The sequence below is a fragment of the Crotalus tigris genome, unplaced genomic scaffold (genome assembly GCF_016545835.1).
Source record: "Crotalus tigris isolate CLP2741 ecotype Arizona unplaced genomic scaffold, ASM1654583v1 scf7180000017694.5664430, whole genome shotgun sequence".
Taxonomy (NCBI): domain Eukaryota; kingdom Metazoa; phylum Chordata; class Lepidosauria; order Squamata; family Viperidae; genus Crotalus; species Crotalus tigris.
In genome coordinates this window covers 3,341,585-3,357,087 of record NW_024096572.1, presented here as the reverse complement: position 1 = coordinate 3,357,087, position 15,503 = coordinate 3,341,585, and the positions used below count along the sequence as shown (strand labels likewise).

General features: G+C 36.6%; 1 protein-coding gene across 4 annotated transcripts in view; it reads right to left on the bottom strand.

Moving 5' to 3' along the window:
- Positions 1–15,503, bottom strand: part of ARHGAP15 (Rho GTPase activating protein 15) — a 448,034-nt gene that overhangs the window by 12,323 nt on the left and 420,208 nt on the right. The window contains exon 14 of one of the 4 annotated variants that reach the window (XM_039338234.1): positions 13,968–14,040. The exons of the other annotated variants lie outside the window; for them this stretch is intronic. Within the exon in view, the coding sequence (XP_039194168.1) occupies positions 14,019–14,040 (22 nt within the window). The 3' untranslated portion in view covers positions 13,968–14,018. Of the gene's footprint in view, positions 1–13,967; positions 14,041–15,503 lie in introns of those variants that run through there. 4 annotated transcript variants of the gene reach the window in all.

Below are 15,503 nucleotides of genomic sequence, written 5' to 3'. Positions count from 1 at the left end.
CCCATCCCTCTTTGAGTTTCCTTCCCACTTCATGAATATCTGTCTGCATCTGGAATGGAGGAAGAATTTAATCTGTGTGAATTTCTATAAAAATTAACTTAATCCGTTTCCCCTAGACAAAAGTGTGGATTGGATCAGTTATCCATCAAATTTTGCACTTTGCCCAAATATCATGTTCTGGGCTTAAACATGTGTTTGAAAATGCATAATTGAAGATAGAATATGATCAGGAAAGAGAAAGAGAAAATATGTTCTGAATTTTGTTTGTATTGCATGTCAACCCTATGTTGAAAAATGTGTGCCTAAATTTACATAGAATCAAACATATATGCAAATTAATATGGAAACTAGACAAAGTGGATTCATGGAATTAGGTATGAATACATGTAAAAATAATGCAATTTACTGATATCTATATTTGTATATGTGTGTCTCTGCATAGATAGATCATAGATATAGGTAGAGATAGATGGCGATGATAGATAGATAGATAGATAGATAGATAGATAGATAGATAGATAGATAGATAGATAGACAGACAGACAGACAGACTTCATCCATGCAAAGTGGTTTGTTCTCTCCTTCCTTGATCTATTTATCCCTGCCAATATTACCCCATCTTTTCTTTAATTTTTCTGTTCCTCAAGGTTTTAACTCTCTCATCTCCCCTTGCCATTTGCCTTCTCTATATACTCAGGTTCTCCTTCAATTTATTTGGCCTGTTTATGCATTTCGCCCTAATTTGTCATAGCTTTATTTCAGTAGGTCACTGACTGATTTTTGTTGGCTTACTTCTTTTATTATAATTCTTGGGTTGCCATTTTTTTTAAAGAAAAAATCTGCCATCTGTTTCCTTTTTTTTGGTGGGGAGAAGATAACTTTGTTGTAGTATTATTTTTTTTCTTTAGCTGCATGGACAGGATAACATTTGCAGACAGAAAGGATGGATGGATGGATGCTGAATAACTAAACTTTTAAAGGATCCTTTTATTATTTCTAAGAGTAGATTGAGAAAAAAAAACCTACATTAGAACTGAGATAACTATAAATAAAAACTTCAGGGTCTTTGCTGTTTTCCCAAATAGGTAAAGTGCATGTATAAATCATAATATGTACTGGAAAGAAAAGATATTTTATAGGATTACAGAATAGAGAAAGCAGATATATGCACTTAATTTCAGTGCAAATAGGGTAATAGTCACTTGGAATAGAGAAAAGATAGGTTTTAATTAGCCTAGGGCAGGGATAGGCAACCTTGGCTCTTTTATGACTCGTGGACTTCAACTCCCAGAATTCTTGATCCAGCATGGCTCAGTTTGGAAACTTCTCCCTTTCCCCTCAGGGATTCTGGGAGTTGAAGTCCACGAGTCATAAAAGACCCAAGGTTGCCTACCCCTGGCCTAGGAGGTCTGGGTATAACATAGAGTTTGTCCCCTTATTGTGTAAATAGTGCTTTTTTAATGATTTCCACATGCTCTTTTCATTTTCATTTGTTTGTATTATATGTTTTTATCTATTTTATTGTAAGACACCAAAAGACACTTAAATGAGATGGATGACCATGTAAATCCAATTAATTAATTAAAAAAAGAAAGAAAAATGAGGACTGGTCTTCTTTTAGTGCAAAGGTGCATAATAAAAAAGGGAAAACAAATAGCCAAGCAAGCCTAGGCATCAATATATTAATTCTATATTCACAACGTAAAGCTAGAGAATATTACAGATGGGGAATCACTTTTGCTAAAAAAAATGATTAAACAATGATATGTGGAAAAAAGAAGGTTATGGCACATAGAAGGTTAAAAAGGGTAAAGAAAAAAAATACATTCAGATGTAGCAGTTGTATGTGCCAATATTCTCAGCCCAACCTACTCCCCAGGGTTGTTGTTGTGGGGAAAACAGGAGAAGGAAGGGGTATTGATGGTATGTTCACAACCTTGAGTTACCTATAAGTCAAAAAGGCAGGATAATAATTTAATAATAAATAAATAAATTCCAGAAAGGAAAAAAAAACCACCATTAGTTCCTTGTTTATCCTAGATACCCAGGAAAACTATGGTGGGCAAAAACTTTTTTCAGGTTTTTGCTTGTCTTCCTTCAATAATCTGCTGAAAATCTACTGTTTAGATCAGGGGTCCCCAACCCCCCCAGTCTGTGGACCAGTACCGGGCCATGGCATGCCAGCAACTGGTCTGCACAAACAAGCAAAGCCCCATCCGCGAGTTGCAGGAAGTACACAAAACCATGCACCCTCTGGTCCGTGGAAAAACCTCTCTCCACAGAACTGGTCCCTGGTGCCCAAAAGGTTGGGAACCTCTGGTTTAAATTGCACTAAGGTGCTACATGTGGAACTGCTCTTGAAGGTAGCCTGAAGACTGTGGTTAGTATAAATTACAGCATGTTGAAACAATGTGCCATGATCATATTATGCTAATGTTACACAAGCATACATAGTGGTTCCAGGTATGCTTTCAGGACTATTTCAATAAATAAAACTGGGGTGTTGTCTGAGGAATCCTATTGTTCATGATCCTCCAGTACGGAACAGCTCAGGACTTTTTAGCAATGGACTCTCAGTTGCAGAGTTATCTTCCGTAATGCTGGCTCCATTGTCTTTTCAGTACATGGAAAAGGGATTTTTCTGTGCCTTTTAACTTCCACTTTAATTTAATTGTTTTTGTAATTGGTGAGGCTTTGTGTGTGTGTGTGTGTTTGTGTGTGTGTGTTTTAAAAGTTAATCTTATTACTACTATTTAACTCCTGCTGTTTCCAGATTTTAATTGATTTTTTCCAGCTATCGTTTATTACTCCTCCCTTCATTTTTTAACAGTTTTATTAGGCTGTATTAGAGTTTATTCTAGTCTGCTGTTTTAGCATCAACCTAGATTTAAATTTTTATGTAAGCCACCTTGGGAAAACATCTGTTTTGAAAGGTGGCGTGTGCGCGCACACACACACATACATTTTTTATAACAAATGTGAAGGTGAATTACAGCTTCACAACTTTCCATGGCGTTCCAGTTCTGTAGAACTGGATGAGTCTGCTTTGTGAACCCTTCCGGTGTCTCCCTATCCCAAGAATCCGGAGAAAGAAACAAAAGAAAACATTTACTTTCCCTCATTTCCTTTTCATCATTGGGAGGAAAAGTGAAGCACCCCTGCTTCTCCTCCACATGCCCAGAAAGAGGAAAACATGGCTTCTCTCTCCTGAAGGCAGCCTCTTCAAAGTTTTTTTGGGGGGGGCATTTTCCCCATGCGGGGAACCTTCGTTGCCGTAAAAAGAGGTGGATGAGATCTCTTCTGTCTGTTTCTTCAAAGTGTCCTAGCACTATGACTTAGGAAAGGGACAGTGTACAGGTAGTCTTTGACTTACAACCATTGGTTCAGTAACCATTCAAAGTTACAACAGCACTGAAAAGAGTGACAGGACCATTTTTATGACTGTTGCAGCACCCCCCATGGTCATGTGGTTAAAATGTGGATGCTTGGCAACTGGCGTGTACTTATGATGGTTGCAGTGTCATGTGATCCCCCTTTGCAGCCTTCTGACAAGCAAAGTCAACGGGGAAGCCAGATTCAATTAACAACTGTGTTACTAACTTAACAACTGTGGTGATTCGCTTCACAACTGTGGCAAGAAAGGTCATAAACTGGAATAAAACTCACTTAACAACAATCTTGCTTAGCAAAGGAAATGTTGGGCTCAATAGTGGCCATACATCTAGGTATTCTATTCAGCCATACTGAATAGGACACCAACAAAAAGTTGCAGGGAGGCACCTCCATCCTATCTCATTGTTAAATGCTTTGAAAGCAGCCCATGAGGAATCCTTTTAGTTCTTGAAGAAACACAATAAGCCTCCCTTGGTATCAGAAAGGGGACAAGGAACGATAAGAGAAAACTAAATCTGCAAGACAATAACACAACAGATGTCACTGGCAAAGTCTGTGTCCTATTTTTCATGGAGGAGTGTTGTAGATTCTATCCCAGGTGCCTTTCCCAACCATGCCAGAGAGGTAGGTTCTGAGAAGACTCTGGGAGTAAAATGAGATATGCAACACAGAAAATATGAAAAAAGTCTGGGGCACGTGGTCCTAATGGGTGAGACGACAGAGCAGAATGATCCAAAATGCATCTGGGACACATATAACTTTTAAGGGTGGGCAGATAAAGAGTTGGATGGATTTTTACTCTAGGGAGGGAATCAGAAATGATCTAACTGACAACCAAGCATGGGTTAGTGATTATTCGTCAGATTTACGGTTTTATACATTACAGTGCCGTAATGACTCTTGTATGAAAGCAGAAATATTTTCCATTCAAATAACATTTTGCGGGTTTTTCATCTAACACTCCAACTTTAATTATACGAAGAACGTAACCTGTATCAAATTATGAATATGTTAACATATTGAATGAGTATACGAAAAATAAGCACCAGATTTTTTTTGTTATGCTATACAGGCACACAAAGGTATAGCAAAAAAAAAAAAAAGGCTGGTTTACTTGACCACATTGTCATAATATACATATAGAACTGCTTATTGAATCCAGGCTGTGTAGGCAACAGCAAGAACCTTGGCTCCACACCACCACAATGTAAGGCCACAACAAAGGCAGGAAAAGAGCAGGCTCTTTCATTCCATGTCTCCAAATATTACCAACACAAGGGCTAAAACATTACCTCTGTCTGAAGTATATCTATGTATTCATGCATAAGGTATTAACTAAGGTCTCTCAGCACCATTGCTGAAAACATTAATATATTCGAATGATATTCCAGCTACTACAAAAAAAATGTTTTTTTTAAAAAAACCCACACTAGATCAAACAAATATATTAAGGTATCTTCATGCAAAAAGGCTCAGCATCCCCACAAAAGAAGCATCCACTCCTTTTCCAATAAACTCGTGAATCACATGTTAATACGGAAGATGAAAAAGAGGCGTCAGTCCCAGCTTGCATTACAGAAGGGAAAGGAAAGACAGTTGTACTTGGAAATATGCTGGTACAAAAGTTATGCAATTCAAGCTCTTTAGATGGAGAAAGGAAGGAGAGCAAAATAGGACGCTTGCTAACTTGATGTCTGCTATCTTCGAATTTTGTCCCAATACAGAATGGACTGGGACAAATCCAAGGGTCTTAAAATGTCAAAATGGGTCAGATATTGGATTTTGCCAATAGAAGTTCGTCTTATCAATGGAAAAAAATTTAAAAAGGGTTAGAAAGTGAACTAACATTATACTGGCATTTTTTCTCTTTAGGGAAATCTGTTGCCTTCATGAGAAAAAAATAACTGCTATCCTTAATGAAGGGGAAAGCCACTTTTCATAACATCTATGTTTATCCCCAGATTGAGATCGCTTTAGAACACATAATCTGGAAATACTAATCAGCAAAACTGTGGTCCATATCTAAAATTTCTATATGCAAACAGGAAGGATTGTCTCTTTAGCAGCACTAAATTAAACCTCTTTTTTTCCCATTTGCCAGAGGTCTACATATCATAGAATTGTGGAATTGGGAACACAAATATCATCTTAGACTATTTTCGAGATAATTTTCCATTATCTCCAAAAACCTCTGGAGGTGAAGGAACCATAACCACCATTGCAGATTGTACGCTGTCCCACTCTTATACAAATCTTACAAGCCACATTTTTCCTTGTAAACAAGTTTTAAAAAGAACCCCAGATTCCTGTAAATGTTTCTAATCCTGTTTCTGTGGTAATGTAAAATAGTTCCTGACTATTAATCTGCACATTCTTTAATAGAATGTTAACGTTTTACAAATCTGTATTTATAAATGTAGTTTGTATCCATCCAAACTACAACATCCAGTTTTGGTCATCACAATATAAATAAAAAAGATATTGAGACTCCAGAAAGACTGCAGAGAAGAGCAACAAAGATGATTAGGGGGATTGGAAGCTAAAAGATATGAAGAACAGTTGCAGGAATTGGGTATGTCTAATCTGGTGAAAAGAAAGATTAGGGGTGACAGTCTTCCAATATTTGAGGGGCTGCCACAAAGAAGATGTGGTCAACCTATTCTCCAAAAGCACCAGAAGGCCAGGCAAGAAACAATGGATGGAAGTTTATCAAGGAGAGAGGCAACCTGAAACTAAGGAGAACTTTCCTAAGAACGATTAATCAGTGGAATGACCTGTCACCAGGAGTTGTGGGTGCTGCATCACTGGAGGGTTTTAAGAAGAGATTGGACAACCATTTGTCTGAAATGATATAGGATCTCTTGCTCAATCAGGGGGTTGGACCAGAAGTCCTCCAAGGTCCCTTCGTACTCTGTTATTCTATGTATGTCATTTGGCAAAGGCATAACTTCTTACCTATAGATTGAACTGGAACCCACTAGCTGTGGACTTTCAGGTTTCTAACTCTCCCTCTTTCAATGTTGTTTTAGTCAAGCTGCAAAACCAGAAAGTATTTCAGATTCTATATCCCCATTGGAAGCTACATTTGAATTTATAAAATATGTAGTTCCAGGCATGCTGGGCAAAGTATTTTTGATTTGTGATACCAAGATATTGATTATTCATCAATGATCAGTTTTCAAAAGCAAACTTGAGCATGTATCAACTAAAATTACAACAGCTTATGATATGGACAAAAGATTGTGCTACAGATTCTATTCAGGGAGGTAGAATCTATTTGAAGAAGCTGGTAGAACCTTATTTGTTGTCTGGATTGAGCTGCTTGATCTGGGTTTTAAAGCTGCATCTAAAATACCTAATCAAAGAAGATACCCCTTCATAGGGAATTCAACAAACAGTGGTTAAGTTTTCTTAATGATTTCCAAAGAGATGTTCAGCCGATTCCAGTATAGCATTTCCCTCTCTCTGGTGCAGAGTTAATACAAATGAAAATGCTATGCAAGAAAATGCAAACATCCACAAAAGACTTTGTGAAGAGCAGTAGATTCTAGCAGATGTTTGCTCAGTCCTGGGAAAATATTTCATTGGAATTAGCTCTCTGTGTCAATGACAACTTTTGACAATTGCTGGATTTGCTTCTACAGCAGTGGCCACTTTAAAATCAACCAAGTAGGTGGCCCCTTAGTTCTTTTTTCACCCCCCCCTTTTTTTTTTGTCTTTGCTAAAGAAAGAAGAAAAGTGAAACTCTGTAGACAGCCTGTAATGATTTTGGGTGGGGAACAGTGGATCTGAAGGAGAGAGAGAAAGAGAGAGAGAAAGAGAAAGAAGATACAACTCTAACTAACTGCAAATTATTAGTGGAAAAGTAGTCTCAGAAGTATGCTACATCTGAAATATTTTTTGTCACTTGAACATGTGCAGTCCAGAGCCGGCTTCATTCTCCCATTCTAAGGGAACAAACATTTCACATTCACAGATGCTCCTAATTTGGTGTGGTTTGGAGTATAATTTAGATCAAACGTACCCATGTAAATGAGTCAAGGTTTTCTTAATTAGGTGCCTCCAAAGAAAAAATCTGGGACCACATCAGTAGGTGTGGGTGTGGTACCCACAATTCTGGAGTTTTTCCTATGACCAGAGCTTAGTGCTGCTTAGGCATATCATCAACATTTTTCCCCTTTGGATTCTCAGGCACAATAATAAATCTGTATGTGGCATAGACATCAAGACGCTGCTTCAGAGAAGCTGCCTAAGAACACCGTCTCTTTGGCAGATGCTGTAAAGGAGGTCATTGTGCTGTGATTTAGGTCTCTCTTTACATTTTCTATTTTATTGCCAGCGGTTTGTTTCCTCTATATGGAGAGTGCGTTCCAGCTAAAACTTCTTAACTTTCAGACAAATATAAAGATTTGTAAAGATTCATTAAAAAAATGTCTTGCCTGAGAATTTTGAAGATTACATGAGTTATGAAGAAAAAAAAAACCCTGTTGGCTGAGAAAAATAAAGCTGTTTTTTGATTCTTTGTTAAGTGAAAAAGTGTTAAGATGCAATTGTTCTTTCCTCCAAGAAAGTCTAGTAATTTTGGTGCCTGTATATATGGCAGAGATCACTTGATGCAAAACATTTGTTAGATAATTATATTTTAGTACAACAAGATAAACAAGCTGGAGACAATGAGATCTCGCATTTTTATCAAGACAACTCTGTATAGCTCATGTATGTATGTGGGATTTTGCTCCAGACTTGAGATCAATGGATTGAAGCCATAGTTGACCTCAGTGGGAGCAGTACGGTTGTCTGTGTTGATTCTGGAAGTGAATCTTGCATGGATGAGATTTATAATAAAATACTTGACTTTAAGATGGTTTCAAGAGTGTCTTCAGTGCAGAGTAAAAATTATATACAACATGAGTTATCCCACCAGGCTTTGATGGAGAAGGAAAGCTCTATTTTCATGAATAAATTCATACGCCATCTTGCTTGGTGGTTTCATTAAAAGATAATATCAAATCAGTATTTGTGAACCTGAGCATTGGGGAACTTGGATTCTGTGGTTCTCTGAGTGATTTTTCTACTTAGTTCAGGATCTGATGGATTTGCACTGTGCTTGCCTAGTTCTCATAGCAAAACTCAATGCAAAATGCAATGAGGGGTTTCTAGCAGTGATTATTATGAGTACACCTCACACTAAAGCTTGATTTAGATTTGTCCGCAACTGCGCGTGGGCATCAATGCATATCTATGCTGCGAAGGGTAAATGTAGGTTGCCGATGGTTGCAGACGGGCCAACACGCAGACCTCCCAAATCTCAACTATGTGTTGTGTGGAGATGTGTGTCCTGCATGCTGATGGGTTGACCCGACTTCCTGTTGGGAATGCTTTGTTATTTGAGCACCCCCTAGCCAGAATGTTAACATTTGTAGAAGCTTTTATATCCTTGATTCCAAAAGAAGATCAAGATCTTACTTTACCAAAGAATTACAGACCTATATCTCTTTTAAATGTAGATTATAAGATTTTCTCAAAAATTTTAGCTAATAGACTTATGAGGGTTTTGCATCATGTAATACATATGGATCAAACGGGTTTTATAACTGGAAGGTATATGAAGAATAATGTTAGACAAATTATTAATTTATTAGAATATTTAGATAAAAACAATCAGGTTTCTGCAGGATTGATATTCTTAGATGCTGAAAAAGCTTTTGACCAGCTGAATTGGCAATTTATGTTAAGATTAATTGAGAGAATGAATTTTGGAGAAAAAATCTTACAAGCTCTTTGTGTTATTTATCAAAAGCAAACGGCACAACTCATAGTTAATGGGGGTTTGTCAGAGGTGTTTCTAATAGAGAAGGGGACTAGACAGGGTTGTCCATTGTCACCATTGCTGTTTGTTTTAACTTTGGAAATTTTGCTGATTAAAATTCGAGAATCACAGCAAATAAAAGGAATAGAAGTTAATAAAAAAGAATATAAACTAAGGGCTTTTGCAGATGACTTGGTTGTTACTTTATCTCAACCTTACTTATTCTGTAGTAGAGTTATTACAATTGATATATCAGTATGGACAGGTTTCGGGCTTTAAAATTAATAATAATAAGACTAAAATATTGCCTAAAAACATGACTAATTTGGATAAGGAGACCTTGGTTAAGTTGACAGATTTTGAGGTTGTTAATAAGGTAAAATATTTGGGGGTTATTTTATCTGCTTCTAATGCAAAATTGTATAAAAATAATTATCAAAGGCTGTGGGTCAAAATACAAAGAGATTTGGAAAATTGGGAGAAGCTGCAATTATCTCTTTTGGGAAGAATTGCGGCAATTAAAATGAATGTTCTGCCAAAGTTTCTTTTTTTATTTCAAATGATACCTATTTTAAAGAATGAGGTTAATTTAAATGAATGGCAGAAAAGTATCAATAAATTTATCTGGGCAGGGAAAAAACCAAGAGTAAAACTTAAAATTATACAAGATATTCGTGAGAGAGGTGGACTCAAGGTACTGAATTTGAAATTGTATTATGATGCTGTGGCTTTAACATTAATTAGTGATTGGGTTAATTTAACAAATGTAGAAATACTCCTCTTGGAGGGTTGGGATTTACTTTTTGGATGGCATGCCTATTTAATTTTTAATAAAAAGGCTGATAGGGTTTTTAAATCTCATATTATAAGGATTTCTTTACTTCGGGTTTGGAAGAAATATTATAGAAGTGATTTTAAAATTCCACTATGGGCCATACCGTGGCATGCGATAGAAGGGATAAGGAGAGGAGTCAAGATGGATAGCGTTTCTTATGCACAATTACTTAGATGGGATGGTAAAAACTGGCAATTAAAATCTTTGGAAGATCTAACACAAGAAAATATTATTTACTCATGGTTTCATTATAAACAAATAGTGGAGAGGTGGAAGATAGATCGTAATGTGGGTTTGCTTAGAGAAGATGAGAATTTGCTAAAACAAATAAAAGATCAAAGACGAACTCATATTAAGAGAATTTATGGGGTGTTAGTAGAACTGGATTCAGAAGTAGAATTAGTTAAAGAATGTATGGTCAAATGGGCACAAAATTTTGATGAACCGGTTCTATTAGATACCTGGGAAATTATTTGGGTGAGGAATGTTAAATTTACACAAGCCCAAAATTTAAGGGAAAATTTTTATAAAATGTTTTATAGATGGCACCTTGATCCACAAAAAATGTCTTGTATGTATCCTGACTTGCAGCCTAAATGTTGGAGATGTGGATGTTTGTATGCTACTTATTATCCTATCTGGTGGTCATGTAAAAATATAAAAGCTTTTTGGATTAAGATATGGTGGAATATTCAAAGAATTTTTAGAAGAAGGGTAAAATTTACCCCACAATTGTTTTTGTTAGGTATTGTTTCTGATTGTGATAGTAAAGAGACTATATTGATGTTAAATTTAATTACAGCGGCCAGGTTGTTAGTAGGGCAATGTTGGAAGAAGGAATCTTTGCCTACTTTGCAAGAGTGGTTTCTTAAAGTTTCTTATTTGGCGGAATTAATCTCTTGGCAAAGATTTCGGCTTTTTTGAAAGATCAGTCGCAAGAGAGGTATTTTTTGGTATGGAAAAAATGGATAGATTTCATACAATATAAGTTGGATATAAAAAAATACTACTTAGTTTTTGAATAACCTATATTTAAAATTTAACATATTTTATAGATATTTCTTTTTAATTTTCTTTTTATTTGATTTCTTCTCTTTCTGTTTCTTTTTTCCTTCCTTCTGGTATTTTTTATATATATATATATATTGTTGTTAACTATTTTATAATTTGTTTAATTAATGTATTTAAATTTGCTTATGGTTTATATGTGTCTTAAGATTTTTTTTAATTTTTTTTTTAAATTAAGCCTGTATTCAGCTCTGGGAAGGTCGGGGGAGGGGAGGGGAGGGTTGGGAGGGGAGGGGAAGGGAATTGTTTTGTAAAACTTAAAAATTTTCAATAAAAAAAAACATTTGCAGAAGTAAATTCAACAGCTATGCAGCCATCTTCGAACGACATACTGCACATTCCCTAACTTGCAATGATGCATAAGTCTAACATAGGTGTAACACTTCCCCTATATGGCCCTACTGATTTCAGAAGAATCTTTCTGTCTAAGCCATGGAATGGACACTCTTTGCCTCTGAAGCACTATGGGAAAATATTGAAAATGTTGTATTGCATCTATCTTTGGTAAAATCTTCAGATACATTTAGATAATAAGTGCTAATATTTATTCAGAAAACTAGAGTCAGTTTGGTCTAGTGGCTAAGGCACCAAGCCAGAAACAAGGAGACTGTGTGTCTAGTCTTGCCTCAGGATGAAAGCTGGCTGGCTGTCTTTGGGCCAGTCATTCTCTCTCAGCCCAACCCATCTCACAGATTTGTTGTTGTGGGGAAAATTGGAGGAGAAAGAAGTATTAGGTACGTTTGCTGCCAGGAGTTATTTATAAAAAATAAAAGGGTGGTGGTGGTAGTGGTAAAACAATCTTTAAAAACCTTTTATGTGTTATGAAGGTTTGAAATCCACTAACTGGAGGATGAGAACATTGCAGGTGGTTTTGGAAGCTGACAACATATCATTCGAATGACATTTGATTTATCTAGTAAAATGTTGCTGGAAAAATTACTTTTACAACTTCTTGTAATTCTTCACACCTCTAAAGTCACAACAGAATTCTAAAAGGCCCTTCGCTCATTGTATTAGTCATATCTTTTGAATTTCCAACATTTTGAACATTACTTTGAGTATCTTTGCTCCTAGCTCTGCATAAATAGCATTCTCTTGTTCACGTGGAGGAATTCAGAGGCATTTTAAAAGTGCCATCTCCCGTCAATGCCACCATTCTTATAACAGAATCTAAACTATCTATTCTAATTATAGGAGATGATGGTAAGCAATTTGTGACATTATTTTATTTTATTAACACACATACACCATCCTTAAGAATTTAACCTCTTCTTTTGGATTTACATGGGGGGGGGGAAATAACTGAAAACAAGTTTAAAATATCTATATTGGCCTGAGCCCACTGAAGCCAACTTAAGCAAATAGAAGTCACATGGATATTGTGCATTTTTATTTCCACCAAAACATGATAGCAGTGGAAATTTTGCAGACTTTGCTAAGTGTTCCTAGCTGTCATACAATAGCTTTAATTTTTGATTTATCCACAGCATTCTGCATATCGCTGCTGAACCTGTCATCACGTTGTCATTGCTTCCTTTTCCTGAACTACTGTTGCATTCTTCTTAGATGTGTGCTGTTGGCTGAGATATATAATAGGTAAAAATAAATCTACTTTGTTAAATATAGTTTCCAGAAATGAGAACTGTGCAATAAAACCGGCATAAGATATCATGTTCCATTGCTCTAATTTCAACCGTGCAGGTTTTTGTTTTCTTTGTGATGCCTGGAAAAATGTGAAGATACAGACGAATTTCTGAAAAGAGAAGAAGGCACTTGAGTTCTGTGTAGGCCCGTGTTTAGTGTTAACAGTGGCACTGGTGTGTGTTTTGGTGTATTATTTCCCCCTCTTTTTTTCTGATACAATTTCTTTGCTCTGTACAAAATGGCAGTAAAATTGACGGAAGGCATGATTAACAGAGCAAAGAGCATGGATGGCAAGATAGAAAAAGGCTGAGGATTGCCTGCCTGGCAAAGAGAGAGAGAGAGAGAGAGAGAGAGAGAGAGAGAGAGAGAGAGAGAGAGAGAGAGAAAATGCTTGGATGTGCATAGGAATGCTGCCCTGCAGTGAAATGCAACTATCTTTAAAACATTAAAAAGCTGGAATGAAAAATCAAAGGTGAAGTAAAAGGAATTGGCTTCTGCCTGGCAAAGCCACCAGATAGACCACAGGAAGTGGCTCACATGATAAACCAGGAGGCAACTGTAAGCTCCTCTGACAATGTGCCCGAAGGTTTCTGCCAAAAAGACAGATGCCATTGCTGGAAAACTCTGCCATCATTGGGCATATGGACTCAATGCTTTCCACTTAAAGAAGGGAGGAGGAGGAGCAGGAGGAGCAGGAGGAGGAGGAGGAGGAGGAGGAGGAGGAGGAGGAGGAGATAACAGAGATCCATCCTCATCTGAATCATTACATTTGAATGTTGTTTCATTTTAAAGGCGAACTCTTCAACAAAATGCTGTCACCTCCTTGCCAGATTCATTGTTGGAGTTAGAACCAGGATCCTATTTGAGAGTGGATTATTCAGAGCTATGTACTGTACCAAATGCACCATGGGTTTCCTCTCCCTTCCTAGATCCTAACCTTTTCAGTATCAATGAATCAATATCCTACTGCTTCTTTGTCATACTTTTGATTTGTCCCCCTGACATGTGACCACATTTTATTGATAGTCCCTTGTGCATGCAACTGGAACATTTCTCAGTCCTGAATCAGTAGCTCAGTGGCGAACTTTAGAGCTCGAGGGAATTTTTTTCAAAAGGTGGGCACATTTTATAAACCCCCTTAGAAGCAAGTTTTCTCCCTTGGATCAGAATCCAGAGTTAACAGGATGCCAGGACAGGAGAGTCAAATAACCTTATTTAGCTTACACCCAGAATCTTGGAAGCCAGAGATCTTTTCAGTTTACAGGACATTCATCTGTTGGATTTTAGCCAGCTGTAAGAAATTAAAAGGGGGGACCTTTTAGAGTACACCCTCTTGATTTTTCATAGTATTCTAAGAACTGGAAATTTACAAATCACAAAATTGCCGGAATGGAAGAAATTGAAACCTTCTTTGAATTGCTCAAATCCATGACTTACAAATGCTGGCACACTTCTGCTTATATGAGCTACAATCAAAGAAGATGGAAAAACACAAAACATAGTAAAATGTTTAAAACCCAGGAAAATACTAGCTAGATATGGATCAACAAGAAATGGGATTTCTTGAACGCTTAAAAAAATAACATACATATAAAGTATTATTACAACTTTTAATTGATTTCTTCCTTCTCAGATTGCTCCTCCCCCCATATTTCTTAATACAATAAGTATGGCTTACAAATTGCAAGGTCACATTGGGATTGTCTGCCTAATGTTCACAATCCTGTAAAAGTCAAAGTATTGCTTCTGACAGAAACAGCAACATACTGTAAGGAATGCATAAAAGAAGGCAGACCTTAAAGCATCAAACTGCCAAGTTTTCAACATAAAGGTTGCACCAACACCTTGAACTGAACCCAGAAAACAAATCAACGGTTTGTAACACAGACATACCTTGATCAAAATGCCTCCTTCTCACCAGCAATCATACTGCTCCATTTCATACCCATTGTAATTTTCAGACATTTTTCAAGGATAGCACTACTTAGTGTGTATTACAGCATTCTAATCAGGGGACTAAAGCATGAATGACTGGTAGATGGTCATAGCTTAGCAATAAAATATGGCAAACTAATTAGTAGGTACTTCCTAAGTTTTTAGAAAGCTGAGTATCTTTTTTTGTAGCTCTTGGTTATTCAAAAGGCTGCAACAACAACATACATTTCTTGCCTGATGAAACCCAATTTGGTTCATTCTCATTTTTAACAAATCTGAGAAGCGATAACAAGGACATTATCAATAAATTATATTACACCAGTAACATAGTAACTAAGCAAAAAAATAAGTTCTGATGAAAGGGCACAATGGCAAGCCTTTCTTAAGGCTAAATTCAATAGTAGTTATTTTTAATAATTAAAAAAAGCAAAAGAGATGAAATAAGATCTGATTTGTCCAAGAAAGAGAAAGCAACACATTTCTAATAACAGCTATTGATGCAAGTCAGGTCTTAATTATCTCACTTGTTTTATTTCAGATGAAATTAGTAGCTGTATCTTTGATTTTTTTTTCCTGTCATATAAATCAAACAACTCAGTCTAGATGGGGATCCTTATATTGGAAGGGCTTTAATGTTTTGGTTCTTGCTGTGGCCCAGTTGGAATTAGTTTCAAGAGATCACTTCTGGTAGTGTAAATAGCAGGCCAAAAATAGTTAATTTGGAACAGGATCCTCAGGAGGTCAAACTATAAATCAGTGGTTTTTAAAGTGGGGATAATTTGGGGCATATCCCTGGGGGTAATGGAGCAATTTGTAATT